At 36.0% G+C, this 16521-nt stretch overlaps 1 protein-coding gene across 6 annotated transcripts in view; it reads right to left on the bottom strand.

Moving 5' to 3' along the window:
- The window catches only part of DMXL2 (Dmx like 2), a 171935-nt gene that overhangs the window by 45200 nt on the left and 110214 nt on the right, over positions 1-16521 (bottom strand). For all 6 annotated transcript variants that reach the window (XM_074393600.1, XM_074393601.1, XM_039469087.2 and 3 more), the window contains exons 17-22: positions 15484-15711; positions 11888-13567; positions 8442-8552; positions 5068-5237; positions 2350-2447; positions 1746-1911 (exon numbers count right to left, since the gene is read on the bottom strand). In XM_074393600.1, coding sequence (XP_074249701.1) covers positions 1746-1911; positions 2350-2447; positions 5068-5237; positions 8442-8552; positions 11888-13567; positions 15484-15711 — 2453 coding nt within the window. The remainder of the gene's footprint in view (positions 1-1745; positions 1912-2349; positions 2448-5067; positions 5238-8441; positions 8553-11887; positions 13568-15483; positions 15712-16521) is intronic.

Raw genomic sequence — 16521 nt, 5'->3', positions numbered from 1 at the left:
ATCTCCTGGTCTGTGGGTTGCAGGGGCTTTGGGAGAATCACAGTATCTGGACTGGTGTGCTGGTAGGGGGAAGCCCCCAAACCTCTGATCAGATGGACTTCCTGGGTGGAGCAACACCCTGCCCCACCTCAGTTTGCCCTCTTTGGGCTATACCCACTGTCCAACCAGTCCCAATGAAATAAGCCTGGTACCTTGTTTGGAGTTGTGGAGATCACTTGCTTTCTGCATCTCTCACTGGGAGCTGTGACCGGAGCTGTTTCTATTCGGCCATCATGACCTAACATTCATTTTTAAATTAAATACTACATACGACGCTTGAATTTATATACCACTTCCTTTTAATTTCCAAATATCTTTCTGCATAAACGTAATTATTACAATTTGCCTCTTATTTACATAACAAATAACTTATTAAATAAAGCCAAATGTTCTATTCACAGTCTCTGGGAACATATATTCTAATGCAACTATCAGTTTTGAGCATTTGAGGTCATTCAGGCAATATGAGCATCTCACAGTCAACATTTCTCTTTGCTTGAATATCTTCTAAGCTAAACTTCTAATTTAAAGATTTTAAGTATTTTTTTTAAACTTATATGCCTAGGATAATTGTGGGGAAAAAAAGACTAATTCTAAATTTAAAACACTAAAGTTCTTTGACTTAATTGAATATTTCCTATTTTTCTATCATGTATTATTTCCAAATCTATTTTTCCTTTACCTGTTTGTATTGTTCATAATGATAATAAGAAATCTAAAAGGAAGATATGAGAAGTAAACAAAAACATTTGTAATTACTCTAATAATCACCTACTAGGATTACATATCAAAAAGTCACATTCATTTTCTAATATAATATTCTAATATTATAAAACAGCACAAATTGCAGTTTCAGTTCCTTATGTATAAATTTCATTTAAAAGAAAAACAGCTTAATGTGTCAGCCTTTTATAACAGAATAAGGAGGTTGTGACCTATGTACTTTAAATAGTTCAGAGTTACAAGATGGTCAGGAAAAAGACATTCATAAATTATTTTTCAACATTTTTTCAAACATTTTACACAGTCCTGAAATCCGATGTGTCATATATGAAATTTTTCTTTTTTCTTTTGAGACAGAGTCTCGCTCTATTGCCCAAGCAGGAGTACAGTGGTACAATCTCAGCTCACTGTAACCTCTACCTCTCAGGTTCAAGCGATTCTCTTGCCTCAGCCTCCTGAGTAGCTGGGACTATAGGTGTGTGACACCACATCTGGCTAATTTTTGTATTTTTAGTAGAGACGGGGTTTTGCCATGTTGGCCAGGCTGGTCTTGAACTCCTGACCTCAGGTGATCCACCTGCCTTGGCCTCCCAAAGTGCTGGGATTACAGGCATGAGCCACCACGCCCAGCCTGAAAATTTTCATTTGTTTCTCCCTTAAATCTATTCAAATTTTCCTTTACCATAGTGCCCCTACTTTAAGTTCTGCAACCTCTGTAGTTATTCTGTGTCCTTACAAACATATAACCAAAAGTTACAATCTCCTCTGCAACCTTCTCAGGTTTTCAATCTTTTTCTTTCTTTTTCTTTTTTTTTTTAAAGACAGTGTTTCACCATGTTGGTCAGGCTGGTCTTGAACTCCCGACCTCAGGTGATCCGCCCACCTTGGCTTCCAAAGTGCTTGGATTACAGGCGTGAACCACCATGCCCCAGCCAAGTTTTCAATCTTTTACAATATTATATAATGTGTTTTCTTATTTATACCTCTATGGCATCTTTCAATGAACCAGCCAGCAAGAAAAAAGCAGCAGATTGTTCAAAGCGTTGTTTTCCAAGTAAGGAAAAAGCATTTTTCAAAGCAGCTTTTCGCCACCTATCTTCATTAAAGTTGTGGCTGAAAAATGTTGTCATTTTTTCATCATGCTGTGACCTGGTAACAGAGCATAAACATAAAGTGGTTAAACCAAATTTAAAATGTTCTACAGAATATACAAAAATATAAAATAAAAATCTCAAACATAAATCTGAAAGAAGAACAGTAACTTTAAGGACCGGCACTTGTTATCCGGCATCTCTTCACTTCTTCTAATAAGGAAAATCAATCATGCCTTATGTATACATAAATAGGAAATGACAGCACTTTTTTTTGCTTTCCGAAGTGCTTTTATCAACTTTTAAAACATGCCATCTTTTAGATTAAGCTGAAAAGATATTTTACCCATTTTATTCCGCTAAAGGAACAAAGTTGCAAAGAAATAAGTTGACTTGATGAAGCTGATACACCTAATTATTTTCAAAACCATTAGGTTTCTTATTCACAGCACAATCTTCATTCTGTTAAATCATGTTATGTGTCAAGGCAACTTACCTAAACAGACCCCACACTACTGCTTTCTTCTTCATTGAAAGGTAGAATAGTGCAGCATCTAAGGCATCATTGTTCCTTTGAAAAGAAGCTTTGGCAACCTAAATGATAAACAAAATATTAAATTAACAATTTGACAAAAGAATTACAATCAGCTAATCAACAATATGCTTCCCTGCTACTTCCATGGCTCACAGAAACTGTGGAGACAGAAAGAGTTGGTTCTGTCTCACAATCTCCAGTAGGTTATAATATTAACACATGCTCCAAGAGATAACCACTCACAAGCCAGTAATTATGGTAAAAATCATAATTACAGCCAGCACTTATTGACTGTTTACCATGTACTGGGCACGAGTCTAAGCACCTTCTGTTTATCATATTGAATCACTATAAGCCATAAGGTACCATCATTATTCCCATTTTACAGATGAAGTGACTGAGAGAAAGATTAACTGCATTAACTGAATTGCCTACAATCACACAATAAGGGTTAGAAAATGGAATAGAACCCACGTAGAACTGAAACTAACATATGAAACAATAAGGAAGGCAGAATATTCAACAGATGTGACTTTTTACTTGAAAATTTAACATGTTATATTGTATGTAATCATATTGTCTTGAACATAAGAGTGTATAGGCAATCTTATTTTTCCAAGATGCTAAGATATAGCCTCTGCAAATCATTAAGTTGAAAGGCATAAGGACAAAAAAAAAAACAGTAATGTGTTATTAATTAGCTCACATTGACTGATGGCAAAGAAGGAAGCTATAATACTAAAGTATAGGAGAAAGGGAAAAGACATCTAAAATTACATCACAAAAATGCTTTACTCTCAATATACTTTTATTTCCCTTCCCCCTTTTAATTTTATTCTCTGCCCCTCATCATTTAACTTAGTGCTTCAATATGTTCAATCATTCTTAGAGGAATTTTATTTATATTCAGTTAAGGATTTATAATATACATTTTGAGGCAGAAAATGTACATACCCCTTTAATTTAATTTTAAGAACTAAATTACTTGTGAAAATAAATCATGTGTATATTATCACAAATACTCAATTATAATGACAAGATACATGTTGACAAGAAGTAAAATCTCTGTAGGATACATCTGAAACATTTCAGATCAAAGATGTCCTCTTTTTTCCAGTGCTTTGGAATATAAAAAATTTCATGTAGATACTGTATCATTTATATGGTTAATTAACTTTTCCTGTACATCAGAAATTACCTTTTTTAGTTGGTGCAGGAATGAATTCCTTCTTATATTTGTGCTTATTTTGAGAACAGAATACTGATGTCTTGTTGGCTACCTTTCATGTAGCAGAAAAATAATAGTTTTATACTCATATTTAAAACTGTGATCTGAGAACCATGCACACCAGAATCACGGGATGCTGATTAAGATGAAGAAACCTCAGCCCCACCACTAACCTACCAAATTAAAATCTCTGGTTATGGGATGGAGATTATGTATTTTACGTAAGTTTATCAGGTGAGTCTTCTTTGGGGAACTGCTACTGAAGAATAAACCAGGAAAGGGAATTTGCATCCTTGGGAGAAATAAATTCGTATGTCACAAATATAGCACTACTGACTGTACTCCAGGGAATTCCAATGGAGTAAAAGGAAAATATGAATGAGAATTTCACTTTTCTAATCCTGTTAAAGTAGAAAGGGCACAGACTAAACCTAACATTTATAAATGATTGGAGTTTGGGCTAGTTACCCAACCTCTCCAAATCCTAGTTCTATCACGTGTGAAATGGAGATGATGACATCAGGTTGATTAGAGCATCATATGGAATGATTTATGAAAAGCAACTGGCACCAAACCTGGTAGAGACTCAAACTGAATTGAATTATTTTTTTCCTAAAAGGAAGCTACCAGAAAACTGGCTCCAAAAACCCGCCTTAACAACTCTCATGCCATTTCACTTGCTGCCACAGATATGTTCTTCAAGCATATACAAATCCAAACCATTTTTATGGAATATTTCAAGTGTGCAAAGAAAGTTTGCTACTTACTAAACTAGTGATGCAGGGAATTCTTTGTATAAAAAAGTTTTTTAATGTAATGCAAGTAACAAACAAGAACTCAAGTTTACTTTCTAAATTTAGATTTCTGTATTTTCTTAAACTAAGACACACCTCAACTAATAACAGAAAATATTACTATTCCACAGATATATTATAAATTCACTCTATATAGAAAGACACAATATCATGCTGCATGGGTATTTTATAAAGGTCAAGTTTTTGTAATCTCCAAAAAACTATTTTTAAAATTCTCAACAGGCATGGTGGCTCACGTCTGTAATCCCAGCACTTTGGGAGGTTGAGGAGGGTGAATCGCCTGAGGTCAGGGGTTTGAGATGAGCCTGGCCAACATGGTGAATCCCTGTGTCTACGAAAAATACAAAAATCAGCTAGGTGTGGTAGTGCACATCTGTATTCCCAGCTACTCAGGAGGCTGAGACAGGAGAAGCACTTGAACTCAGGAGGCAGAGGTGGCAATGAGCTGAGATCGCACCACTGCATTCAAGTCTGGGCGATGAGAGAGAAACTCTGTCTCCCCCCCAAAAAAAAAAAAATTCTCAAGACCTCAAGATAGACAAATTTCCCACTACAGGTTTTCTGGGAGATAGTATCTTTTTTCTTCAGAAAAAGGGTTTCTTTAATGTAACTCAAAATCCACTGAAGAAAAGTTACCTTTTCGATGCATCTTCGAAGTGTGTTAATGTTTCTCACCCACCACCCTATTCCCATAGCTCTTAATTCAGACCACTGGGGGTCCCCTCTCTGAATTGCTGGAATCATATTAATCAGTTCTTCTTCAGCCTCAGAATGAAAAGCCCAGGCAAAATGGCATGTAGAGACGCCTAAATTGGAAATATGAAATAACCTTCATATATCAAATAAGAACAAAAACAGTTTTTCGTGCAATCACATGTGCATTCGTTTTCAAAAGAATATTCAAGCAGAAAGCAGAAAGAATGAAAGGAAGTCTGTCATCATTCAGGACTTTTACTATGTTTCTGAATACAAGATCAATAACATGATACACAAAGTCCAAATCTCTGTTTCTGCAAACATTTGCTTTTGTTTCCCCTACAAAAACATGGACACTAAATCTCAATCATAAGAAAGAAAAATATTTGAATATCAGGCTATTCACATGTATGGCACACCAAATTTATCAACAGGTCGTAAGAGCTGCCCAAGCTCACACAACTAGGAGTGCAGAGCTCAGGCCTGATTCCAGGTTTCTCTGTCACCAGGACCTGCAAACCTGGCCTGCCCAAGAGGACACAAGGTGTGTTGTCCCCCAGAAGAGCCTAGGGGAAGGAAAGTATGGTAAAAGCTCCAGTAAGTCAAAAGTACTTGGCTCACATGCCTGGACGTCAATTCTAGTACCACTGCCCCATTCTTCTCTCTAGCCATGGAGCTAAATATCACTCAAAGCAAGCTCTAAACTTCATCAGAGTTCCAGAAAATATTAAGGATAAGTTACAGTCATGATGTACATTCCTCTGCTTTTAGTGCCTTCAGTTAAAAGTAGTTTTAAACTGCCTAATACTAATGCTTTTTGGTGAACACACGCTGTTTTTTGTTTTTGTTTTTTCCTGGGAGAAAAATGACAGAGATCTAGGCTGTTTATAGAGGCAACAAAATCTTTACTGATGCTATCAGACTTCCAAGTACTAATGCATGTATCAACTATTTAATCGCTGGTAATACTCTTACTGATACTCACTTAGAGCAGGTAAAAAGGAAACATAATAAATGAGAACCACACAGAATGGTAACTGAAAATGGGAATGCTAGGAAGAACTCTGGGAAGCCTTGGAAAGAAGCCAGACGAGTGCAAGCAGCCACCTGTATGAACTCATCTTGGAAACAAAGAAATGTCTGAGGTCAAACAAAGTCACATTGCAACACAGGCCTCTCAATGCTATTAAGTATCAATACTGTTACACATGATATTTTTCATTATCAACTACTATATAGATTTTGCATATAAAGCTTTTCTAATAATTACTACTTCACTATAATTCCTTTAGAAAGTATAAAAGAAAAAACTATTATGATCATTTTGAAAAATAATCTTAACTCTTTTAACTTTCCCATTGCCAACACTAATATAACAACTGTGTTTGTAATCATACCACAGATTAATGCAGCGTGTCTTGACTGCCACTATAAAATTAGGAGAAAACACAGGAAAAAATTAATAAAATCAATTTAGTTTTTTATAACCTGAAAGACAGACTAATTTTTTCGTTATTTAAATCTCTGTCTGTGTAAGAGAGAATTACTGTATCAATCGATATTCTGCTTTGGAAACTAATATATAGCAATACAAAATGCGTAATTTTGCTGATATAAAATTTATAATATAAAATGGCAATATGAAATATATTATATTCTATATCCTTAAATTAATTAAAATTTTGGTATAAGAAGAAACAAAAATACAGACACATCAGAAGAATTAGGTTCAGAAAGCAAGACTAAGAGCAGTGAATGTATTTGAAAACTTGCAGAGGTGAAAAGGTTACTAGGGAAGAAAAAGAACAGGGGTACCAACTTACTTTTATTTACCTACCAATGGCTGGCTATTCTCTGCAGCTTACCTCTGCTCATCTCAGCTTTTCTATCTACATACTGGCTACTTAACTTTTCCCTGAAAACTGCTCTCAGGACCATTACCTACAACACCAGTCACTTCTCATTGCCAATGTTTTAACTGTAGTCAAAGCAAAAATTGAATTTGACAAAGCTTTAGAAATTTGAAGTGTTTTGGATCACCCTAGGAAATGTACAAAATTGTCATTAATTATTTCAATATCACTTGACTATCATCCAAAACTAAAATTTAAGTGAACACGGAGATACCATTTTTAAAATCTATCCAAACAGCACAGATTGCTTAAAATGTTATTATCAAATGTTGGCAATGGGTTGAGTTTTGGTATCAACAAACTTTTTTATTTTATATTTTCTATAATTTTTTAATTTTTGTGGGTACACAGTAGGTATATACAAAGTTCTGGGAATATAAATGAACACGGTATTTCTGAAGGGCATTTTAGTGATATTTATCAAGAGTGAAGAATTTTCATGCCTTTTGATTCAGTAATTCCACTGCTAGAAAACTAGCATAAGGAAATAATCAGAAGTGTAAATATTTATATGCCAAGTTCCAGGGTTATTCATTACAATGATAATTCAAATAGAAAAAAACCTCAGCAAAATCTGTCTCAAAAATAAAGAATTGGGTTGATGAAATATAGTTCAGACACAGAATATCAGGTCGCTATTTAAAGTTATGTTTTCAAAGAACATTCATAGGTTAAAGGGTAAGTGCCATGGGTAAGAATAACACACTATCAAGCCTGGACTTCTAGGTTCTGTAATACTTAGGCATATATTACGGGGCTGTTTCCAAGATGCTGGTTTCAAAAGAAATACAGTCCAATGAAATGAGCACTGGACTGGGATTTGAACGCCAACTCTTCTAATAAATAGTCCTATATCCTGGGCAGGTCACTTTTAATTCTGTAATTTCAATTTTTTAATCTGTAATAAGAAGGTTGATATAAATTGTCTCAAATCAGGTGCAGCAGTATGCTTGAAGTATGCAAATCCACTGTTATCAATATGGCAGATCTTCCTGAATCATCTTTACTTGCAAATAACTAGAACATAATGCTTACATTAAAATAAATATAAAAACACATAACAGAGAGAAGTTTACATAATTTTTCAAAGAAAAGACATCAAGATATTCAGGGCTACTCTGTAGAGGACCACTCGGGATACAACCTCAGGCATATCACATTTACTCCCTAAGCTACTACTTCAGTAAATAAGTTCTAAGAAACTTAGATGAGCAAAAGTCACAAAATAAAGCTGAAGGATACATAGAAAAATGGTAAGTGGGTACTACGTGACAGAAGGATCTTAATGCCAGTGACAGGTATGCATATAATGTCTTACCTAATGTTTACACACAAATATGACTACACCTCACCACTCCAATATTAAGTAAAAGTTACGTAAAGCTTCACTGAGTGAATTACCTTGATGAAGTAGCTGCACTCGGTATAAAGGAGGAAGTGATGTCAAAAGGCATGTGTGCAGGCGCATAGCTAACAAGTATCTCAAACCACACTCATCTAATGTATCTCTTCCTGTAATTTAAACAGGAAATATGTTTAAGGAAAAAAGAATGCAAGATGCCACAAACTGATAAAAAGTTATAAAATTAACATTAAACTTAGTCATAGATTATATAAAATATATAAGGCATTTTTAGTGTATTCCTTACTGAACACTTTAACATCTTTACAAAAAATCCTATCTACAAAAACACGTATGTGACTACTAAAACTCTTAAAAGAAAAAATGATTTGGGGAAATACAATTAACTATTAGTACAGATAACAAGAGATTTATATTTACTTATAATAAATGAAAGACGTCTTGAAATTCAATAAAAAATACATTAACAATAGTAAGTTACGTACAACTTTTAATATTATTTTCGGCATCAATTCTGATGAGATTACATAACTGATGTGAAATCATTTTTCATATACTTAAACAGGTAACAATTTCTACCTTTGTTAAATTAACTGAAATATGGTACTATCAAAGATTTGAAATTTGAATCCCCAGGCTAGTTAGTGTTACAGGATTAAGCTGAAACTTCACCTTGATTCTACAAATTTATTTACACAAATTTAATTCCACTTAGTCTCTAATGAAGGTGTGACAAGTTTAACCAAAACTATAGCCACTGCTGCATAAAAGGAAAGCAAAAATACTGACAGCACCTAGCCCAGTAACTGACACTTCGAGAATCAAATAATATTTTCCAGAAAAAAAGCAAAAGTTTTAAAATTAGCAAAGGGCAAGCCCCAGCTCTGTTTCCCATTACCTATATCAATCCATCCACCTATCTATCCATCTATCTATTTAGCTAGCTAGCTATTAGGCTGTTGCAAAAGTATTTGTGGTTTTGCCATTAGTTTTGCACCAACCTAATACCTATCAATCTGTCTATAAGCATGGGATCTTGTTACATTGCCCAAGCTGGTCTAAAAGTCCTGGCCTCAAGCAAACATCCCACCTTGGCCTCTCAAAGTGCTGCCATTACAGGTGTGAACGACCACACTCATTTGTCCATTTATTCATTCAACAAATCAAGCATCTATTACATGTGAGGAACTCTTCAGGTACTGGGACTTGAGCAGTGCATAAGGCAAAGTCCCTCTCTCATGGAGATCACACTTTAGAAAGCAGAGACAAACAATAAACAAATAGGATGTGGAAATTAATACTATGAAGGGAAATAAAGCAGGACTGAGAGACAGGGAATGCTGGAGTAAGAGAGTTGTATTTTACACAGTGTGGCCAAGAAAGAACTCTCCAATCAGACGACATGCCAACAGCAATTGAGGAAGTAAAGGAACGAGCCATGCATGAATCTGGAAGAAGAGCATTCTAGTAGAGCAGAAATGAGCACAGATCATGTAGGGCCTTTTGGCCACTGTAAGGTTCTTAACTTTTATTCTAAAGTGAGACAGGAAGGCACTGGTATATATTGGGCAGAGGAGAGATTTAATGTAATTTAGTTTTAAAAGAATCACCAGTTCCCAAGCAAAGAACGGACAGAGGTAACAAGAATAAGCAGTTAGGAGATAACAGGGACTTGGACCAGAGTAGTAACTGCAAAAGTAATGAGAATTGATTACTGGATTCTGGATATTAATAGAATCAACAGCATTTGCCAAAGAACTGGATATGGTATTTGAGAGAAAGTAGAGTCAAGAATGACTATAATCCATTTACTGAGATGTGTAACTCATTTAATCTCTGAGCTTCAGTTTCCCACCTGTGAAATGGAGACATTCATTCCTACCTTATTACCTCATGAATGTCCACCGTGTCTAGGATACACTATTTGTATATTGCTTAGCCAATGCTACAGTTTTGTATTAGAAAGTGTAAACAATTTTTCACAGATTATGGCATTCCTACTTTAATGTCCCACAGTAAAAACTAACATATATTAAACACACAACACAAGCTTAAGGTTGTTCTGAGAAGAATCTCACTCTATTGCATACAACCTCATAGTAAAGACTTTTTTTTTCCAATTAAAAGTTACAGAAATAAGTCACAGGCAGAACCCTAGAAGGTCTCTGTTTATTTTAACCTGCAGAAGACAAAATTATGCGAGATATACTATAAGGATTTAAATTTATATGAAGAGATATTTTTCCAGCAGGCTTTCCACCACACATCTGGAAATTATGAAATAGTTAAAAGAGTACAGGCTTGGGGTCAACAATTTATTCACATATGAACCCAACTTATACTCCTTAATGCCTACGTAATCTCAGATGAGTCCCTTAATTTCTTAAGGATCAGTGTCTTCATCTATAAAGTTAAACATAATAATAGCCACCTGCTAGAAGACTGATAAATACAATAAAGTACATAAATTGCCTGAAATGTAGCAATTTTTCACTCCCCCACAATATTTATTGCATGAAATTTTGATCATTAATTTTCAGTTTATTTTGCCAATGCCATCATTTACAATCAATACCATTACCCTGAACTATGTGCATAAAAGAATGGAATCTAGTTCCAGGAGGCAGCCAAAAATTTTCTAGTTACAGAATGAATTAGGCAAAATATGTATGACATTAACTGTATGGAAACCTCTCCGAAGGGACTTTTTGGAGAAAATTAGGTAATTGTAAAAAGTTGTTTATGGCTAGAAATGGGAAGATCAACAAGTTGAGCCCATGAGCTCCCAATAAGCCTCATGATTCCATAGTAGCATTAACAAATGGACCATTATTACCAAAGAAAGAAATCATAAGGATCAATCTGTTTTAAAAAACAAGAGACTTGGCCAATCCATGGTGGCTCATGCCTACAATCCCAGCACTGTGGGAGGCCAAGGCAGGAGGACTGCTTGAGCTTAGGAGTTTGAGACTAGCCTGGACAACGTAGGGAGACCTAGTCCCTACAAAAAAATAAAAAGAAATTAGCTGGGCCCCATGGTGGTGCACACCTGTGGTCCCAGCAATTCAGGAGGCTGAGGTGGGAAGAGTACTTGAGCCTGAGAGGTTAAGGCTACAGTGAGCCATGACTGTACCACTGAACTCCAGCCTGGGCAACACAGCAAGAATGTCTCAAAAAAACAGACAAACAAAAAACCCAAACGCACACAAAAAAACACGGGATTATAAATCCAAAATCACACAAAGATTTCAGTGTAAAAACTCATGAGAGAATACACATGGATCTCACAAATCCACGCATTCACGTCTGCCTCAACTGTCTTTTCTAACTAAGCATATTATGTAATAGTAATTGCCTATTAAGGAGGTCTCTTCCCTGCAAAGTTTGAAAGTTAAGGCAGTAATTCAATAAAGGAGTCAGTATACAGATAATACAAATATTTCTATTAGGCAGAACTTCATAAATTTTTAGTGAGAATATTTACCTGAGTAGCTCTTATCTCTGCTTTCATCAAGCTCAGTACTGGTAGTAGCCACTGTATCAGCCAAAGCTACAAGGAACATCTGCTCCAAACGGGTAAGGCCTGGTAGACTTGAGTGCATAAGATGACTTGAAAGAACCCTTGCATGTTCTTGGCCAAAGTAAGCTGGTCCATATTGAGAAAGATTTATTACTTTTGATTTGTTTTCTCTCTTTTCAGGCTCTAAATCAATATCATCCGTTGTTATGTCCTGCATTTGAAACAGCTCTGAATACTGATCCTCTGGTTGACTTACTGTCTGATCTTCATAGCTCTGTGGTATCTTTGTACTTTCTTCTGAAATTCTGTAGGATGTATCTTGATCTGCAGCAAGTAATGCATATAGTGGCAGTGGAGGGATAGAATCTATCTCAGTATAATCTCGAGTACCATCTTTTCCTAAGGTGACTGTTTCCTTTGCTGTACTGCCACTTACACTAATAGTTCGAGAAAGATGTCGCTTAGTTCCTTCTCCAGCATCAGCATCTCGAACTATTGCTACTTCACCTGCAATACATTTTACTAAATGAGACAGAATGGCTTTAGCCCTTCTAACTTTTCCTAAATCCATCAATTCTAACAGCTGAGTTGGATGATATTGTGGAAGAGTAGGGGAAAGTACATGTGCAGCCTCAAATAAGCCACCATCTTGAATTACAGTTGGTGAACAAAAAACATCATCAGAAATAGCTGTTCCTTCAACAATACTTTTTCTTGCCAGCATATTAGATTTAAAGGCCAAATGATCTTGCATTGCTGCCTCTTCTGCATTAGGACTATCAGCTTCAGTGTCTCCAAATTTGACAGCATGCTTCCACTGTGCATATACATGCATTTCACAGTCCATTCCTACCACCAATATCCCATCTCTTACCCAAGAGAGAGAAACAGGCAGTGAAGGAGTACCATCAACAGAAGATACCAAGTCTATGGATCTGAGAAGAACCCACCTTGACCTAACTCCTTGCTTGATACTGCCACCTAGTGGTAAAGTAATGACAGCTACTCCATCCTTACTGTTGATTTGCTCAGTCACAATTCCTGAAAGCCTTCCATACATGAAGATATTAGCACCGACCCCCACTGTAAGAATGTGAGAGCCATCTTCTTTTGATACCCAGTCCAAATGTACTAAATGTTTGATATTCGGAATAAGATATCTATCCTTGCTCAAGAGTGCATCTGACTTGCTATATACAAACAGATTACTGTCGACGCTGACCCTTGAATCAAGTACACTCCCAACCTTAACCAAATCATCAAGATGAATTGTTTGTTCCAAAACCCACTCTGACCCTCCTGTAGATTCACACTCAAATATACAAACATGCATAGAAAATTCTTTAGAAACAAAACCATTATGGTGGATGGGTTGCTTATAAGCCACAGCAAGGCGACCTGTGTACGAACAGCTAACCGCAACTGGTCTTCCCACAATGCTCACTGTACTGCTATTATCTTCTCCTTCATCATTCATCAAAGGCCATCTCTTCCAATGATAAATTTCTTCCTCTTCACTTTTATTACATTCTGGGTTGGTTTCCATACAACATTTCCAGAAGCGTACTTTATTGTCAGAACAAGTTGTAACCACTAAATAAGGTGCAAGGCACACTGGATAAATTGAAGAAGAACTCAGATGGCCTTAAAAAAGAAAAGGTAACAGTTATAACAACAATAAAGCCACAAAATAACATAGTAATAATCAAATTCTAGAATGTGATGAATTCAAAGTCACTATGAGCTTCTTCAGAATAAATCAGCAGTCTTCCTCTTAACAAGTATCCCACACTAAATGTCCATTGGCCAACATATCTATAAAGGTCTTAAAGGGCCCATCAGTGAAATCAAGGTATGCAATAATAAATCACTTAATTTGCTTTTACGTAATTAAGTTTATATGAGGCAAGCATTTAATTAAAATAAAACTCAAAAGCACTGAAACAAATCAACCCTTAATAAATGTGTTTCTATAATTTATACTACCTTCACCACAAAATGCCTCTGTAGACTTCCATACTATATATTTAATCATTTTCATCATGAATACTTAACTGAGTTTTACAATTTGCCTTTCAAATCCCCCTAACTTTCCCTCAAATAATCCAGACCCCATGTGGTACATCAAATGTTTTTTCAGGCAGCAAAACAGACCAATAGATCTCACCCTTTTACCAAGTTTAATTCATCCTCTCTTAGCACTGAACTAGAACCCTCTTATCTATTACTGACTGCCAAAAACTAACAATGCACATCTGTTGTCAACTGTAAGACAAGGGGATACAGAGATTAAGATGTGAGGTCAGAAGATCTGGATTGGAGTTTCAATCCACCAATAATTTCATTAACAGTGGAAAACCTACTTAATCATCTGAGCCTGCTCAATCTAAACAACTGAGATCAGTTACTGTTTCCCCTAGAATATTATTATCAAATAAGACATTTTATAAGGCCTCCGTAAAATATAATTTATTATTATGAACTCCAATAAACTTATCTGTGTATAATCCAAACCTTTCAAACATTTTGAAAGATTAACAAACTGGCCTAGATATGTACCAGCCACAAAAGCTCTTCTCAATACGATCTTTCCAAATATGAATGCAAACCTGTCTTAGAGATGAATAAGAAAAAACCCATACTGATTATCAATCCCCACTAATTTTAACAGCCCTGCCTGAACCTCCCATTTTGGTTTCCCAAAAACACTATTCTAGAAACTCCCCAATTAAAATTCTTCAAGTAGCAGATCACTTTAAATGCAGCTGTCAGTCTTGCCCTCTAAATTATCTTAACACTTTGCTAAAGTCAGTATCATTCCAGACCAGCCAAACTATAGTTTTCTATCCTACATATTTCCTCAGAGTATCTGCCAACCCTTTTTCAAACATTCTTAACAAAAGTGAGGCAATATTAGCACAATGTGGATGAAAAGTCTTAAATTTAAGAAAAAAAGCTTCAGTGATTTACAAATGAACATATTTGTTCTTCAAAATTTTACTAACATGGTAGGCAAGACACCTCACATTAAAATATTTACACTATTTTCTGTCAAGCTGATTACATTTATCAGAGGAAACTTTTTTTCCCTTTTTTCGGAGGGAGTCTCACTCTGTCGCCCAGGCTGGGTGCAGCAGCATAATCTCAGCTCACTATAACCTCTACCTCTCAGGTTCAAGCAATTTTCCTGCCTCAGCTTCCCAAATAGCTGAGATTACAGGCACGCGTCAACACGCACAGCTAAGTTTTGTATTTTCAGTAGAGATGGTGTTTCACCATGTTAGCCAGGGTGGTCTTGAACTACTGACCTCAGGTGATCCACCCACCTCAGCTTCCTGAAGTGCTGGGATGATAGGCATGAGCCACCGCATCTGGCCAGGAAATTATTTCTAATAAAGACATATTTCTAAACATCTAGACATATCATTAACAGAAAATAAATCTTTATTTTAATGTCAACATAGCACATATTTCAGAAGAGTTCATCTATTTTATCCACTAAAGAGTTCATACATTTTAACACTCTAAGCTACCACTGCCCAATCTTAAAGTGACCTTACCTGCTGAAGGTGTTGCTCTTATTACTTCAACTGATTCTGGGAGATCAAGGGGTTGGCTATACACCAGTCTAGAACTCAGAATAAGTTTACTGGCAGTTTGAAGATTGGCAATTGATGAAGAATGTGGCATGGGGCTCACACTAGGAGAGGTTTCTGGAGAAGAATCTACATTCTTCTGTGCAGGGACTGAAAGCAGACTCTCAGAGGAAGCACCTTCTGAAGCTTTAGCTTTAAAAATAAATTATAAAATTATAAAATGTATTTATATCATTACTATAAATATAAGCTGCAATATTATTTTATTATTTAAGAAACATATCTTCTTAAAAACATTTTGGAGGTAGGCTGGGTGCAGTGGCTCACGCCTGTAATCCCAGCACTTTGGGAGGCTGAGGCAGGTGGATCACATGAGGTCAGGAGTTCAAGACCAGCCTGACCGACATGGAGAAACCCCATCTCTACAAAAAAATACAAAATTAGCCAGGCATGGTGGCACACACCTGTAATCCCAGCTACTCGGGAGGCTGAGGCAGGAGAATAGCTTGAAACCGGGAGGCAAAGGTTGTGGTAAGCTGAGATCACACCATTGCACTCCAGCCTGGGCAACAAGACTGAAACTCCATCTCAAAAACAAAATATGTTGGAAATGAGGATACAGAGAAAAAAGAACTCTTTTTTAAACAGAATGACCATATGACTCAGCAATCTCACTACTAGGTATTTATCCAAAGGAAAGAAAAACAGTCTATCAAAGGGATAACTGCATCCCCACATTTACTGTAACCCTATTCACAACAGCCAAGATATAAAATCAACCTAATATCCATCAACAAATAAAGAAAGAAAGAAAATGTGGTATATGTGTATATATATATATATACACACACACACACACACACACACACACACAATATAATATTCTTCAGCCATAAACAAGAATAAAATCCTGTCATTTGCAGAAACACAGTTAGAAACTGAAGATCATTACGTTATGTGAAATAAGCCAGGCACAGAAATACAAATATCACATGTTCTCTC

This window comes from Saimiri boliviensis, chromosome 2 (genome assembly GCF_048565385.1).
Source record: "Saimiri boliviensis isolate mSaiBol1 chromosome 2, mSaiBol1.pri, whole genome shotgun sequence".
NCBI classification, from domain to species: Eukaryota; Metazoa; Chordata; class Mammalia; order Primates; family Cebidae; genus Saimiri; species Saimiri boliviensis.
This window is presented reverse-complemented; position numbering and strand designations above follow the sequence as displayed.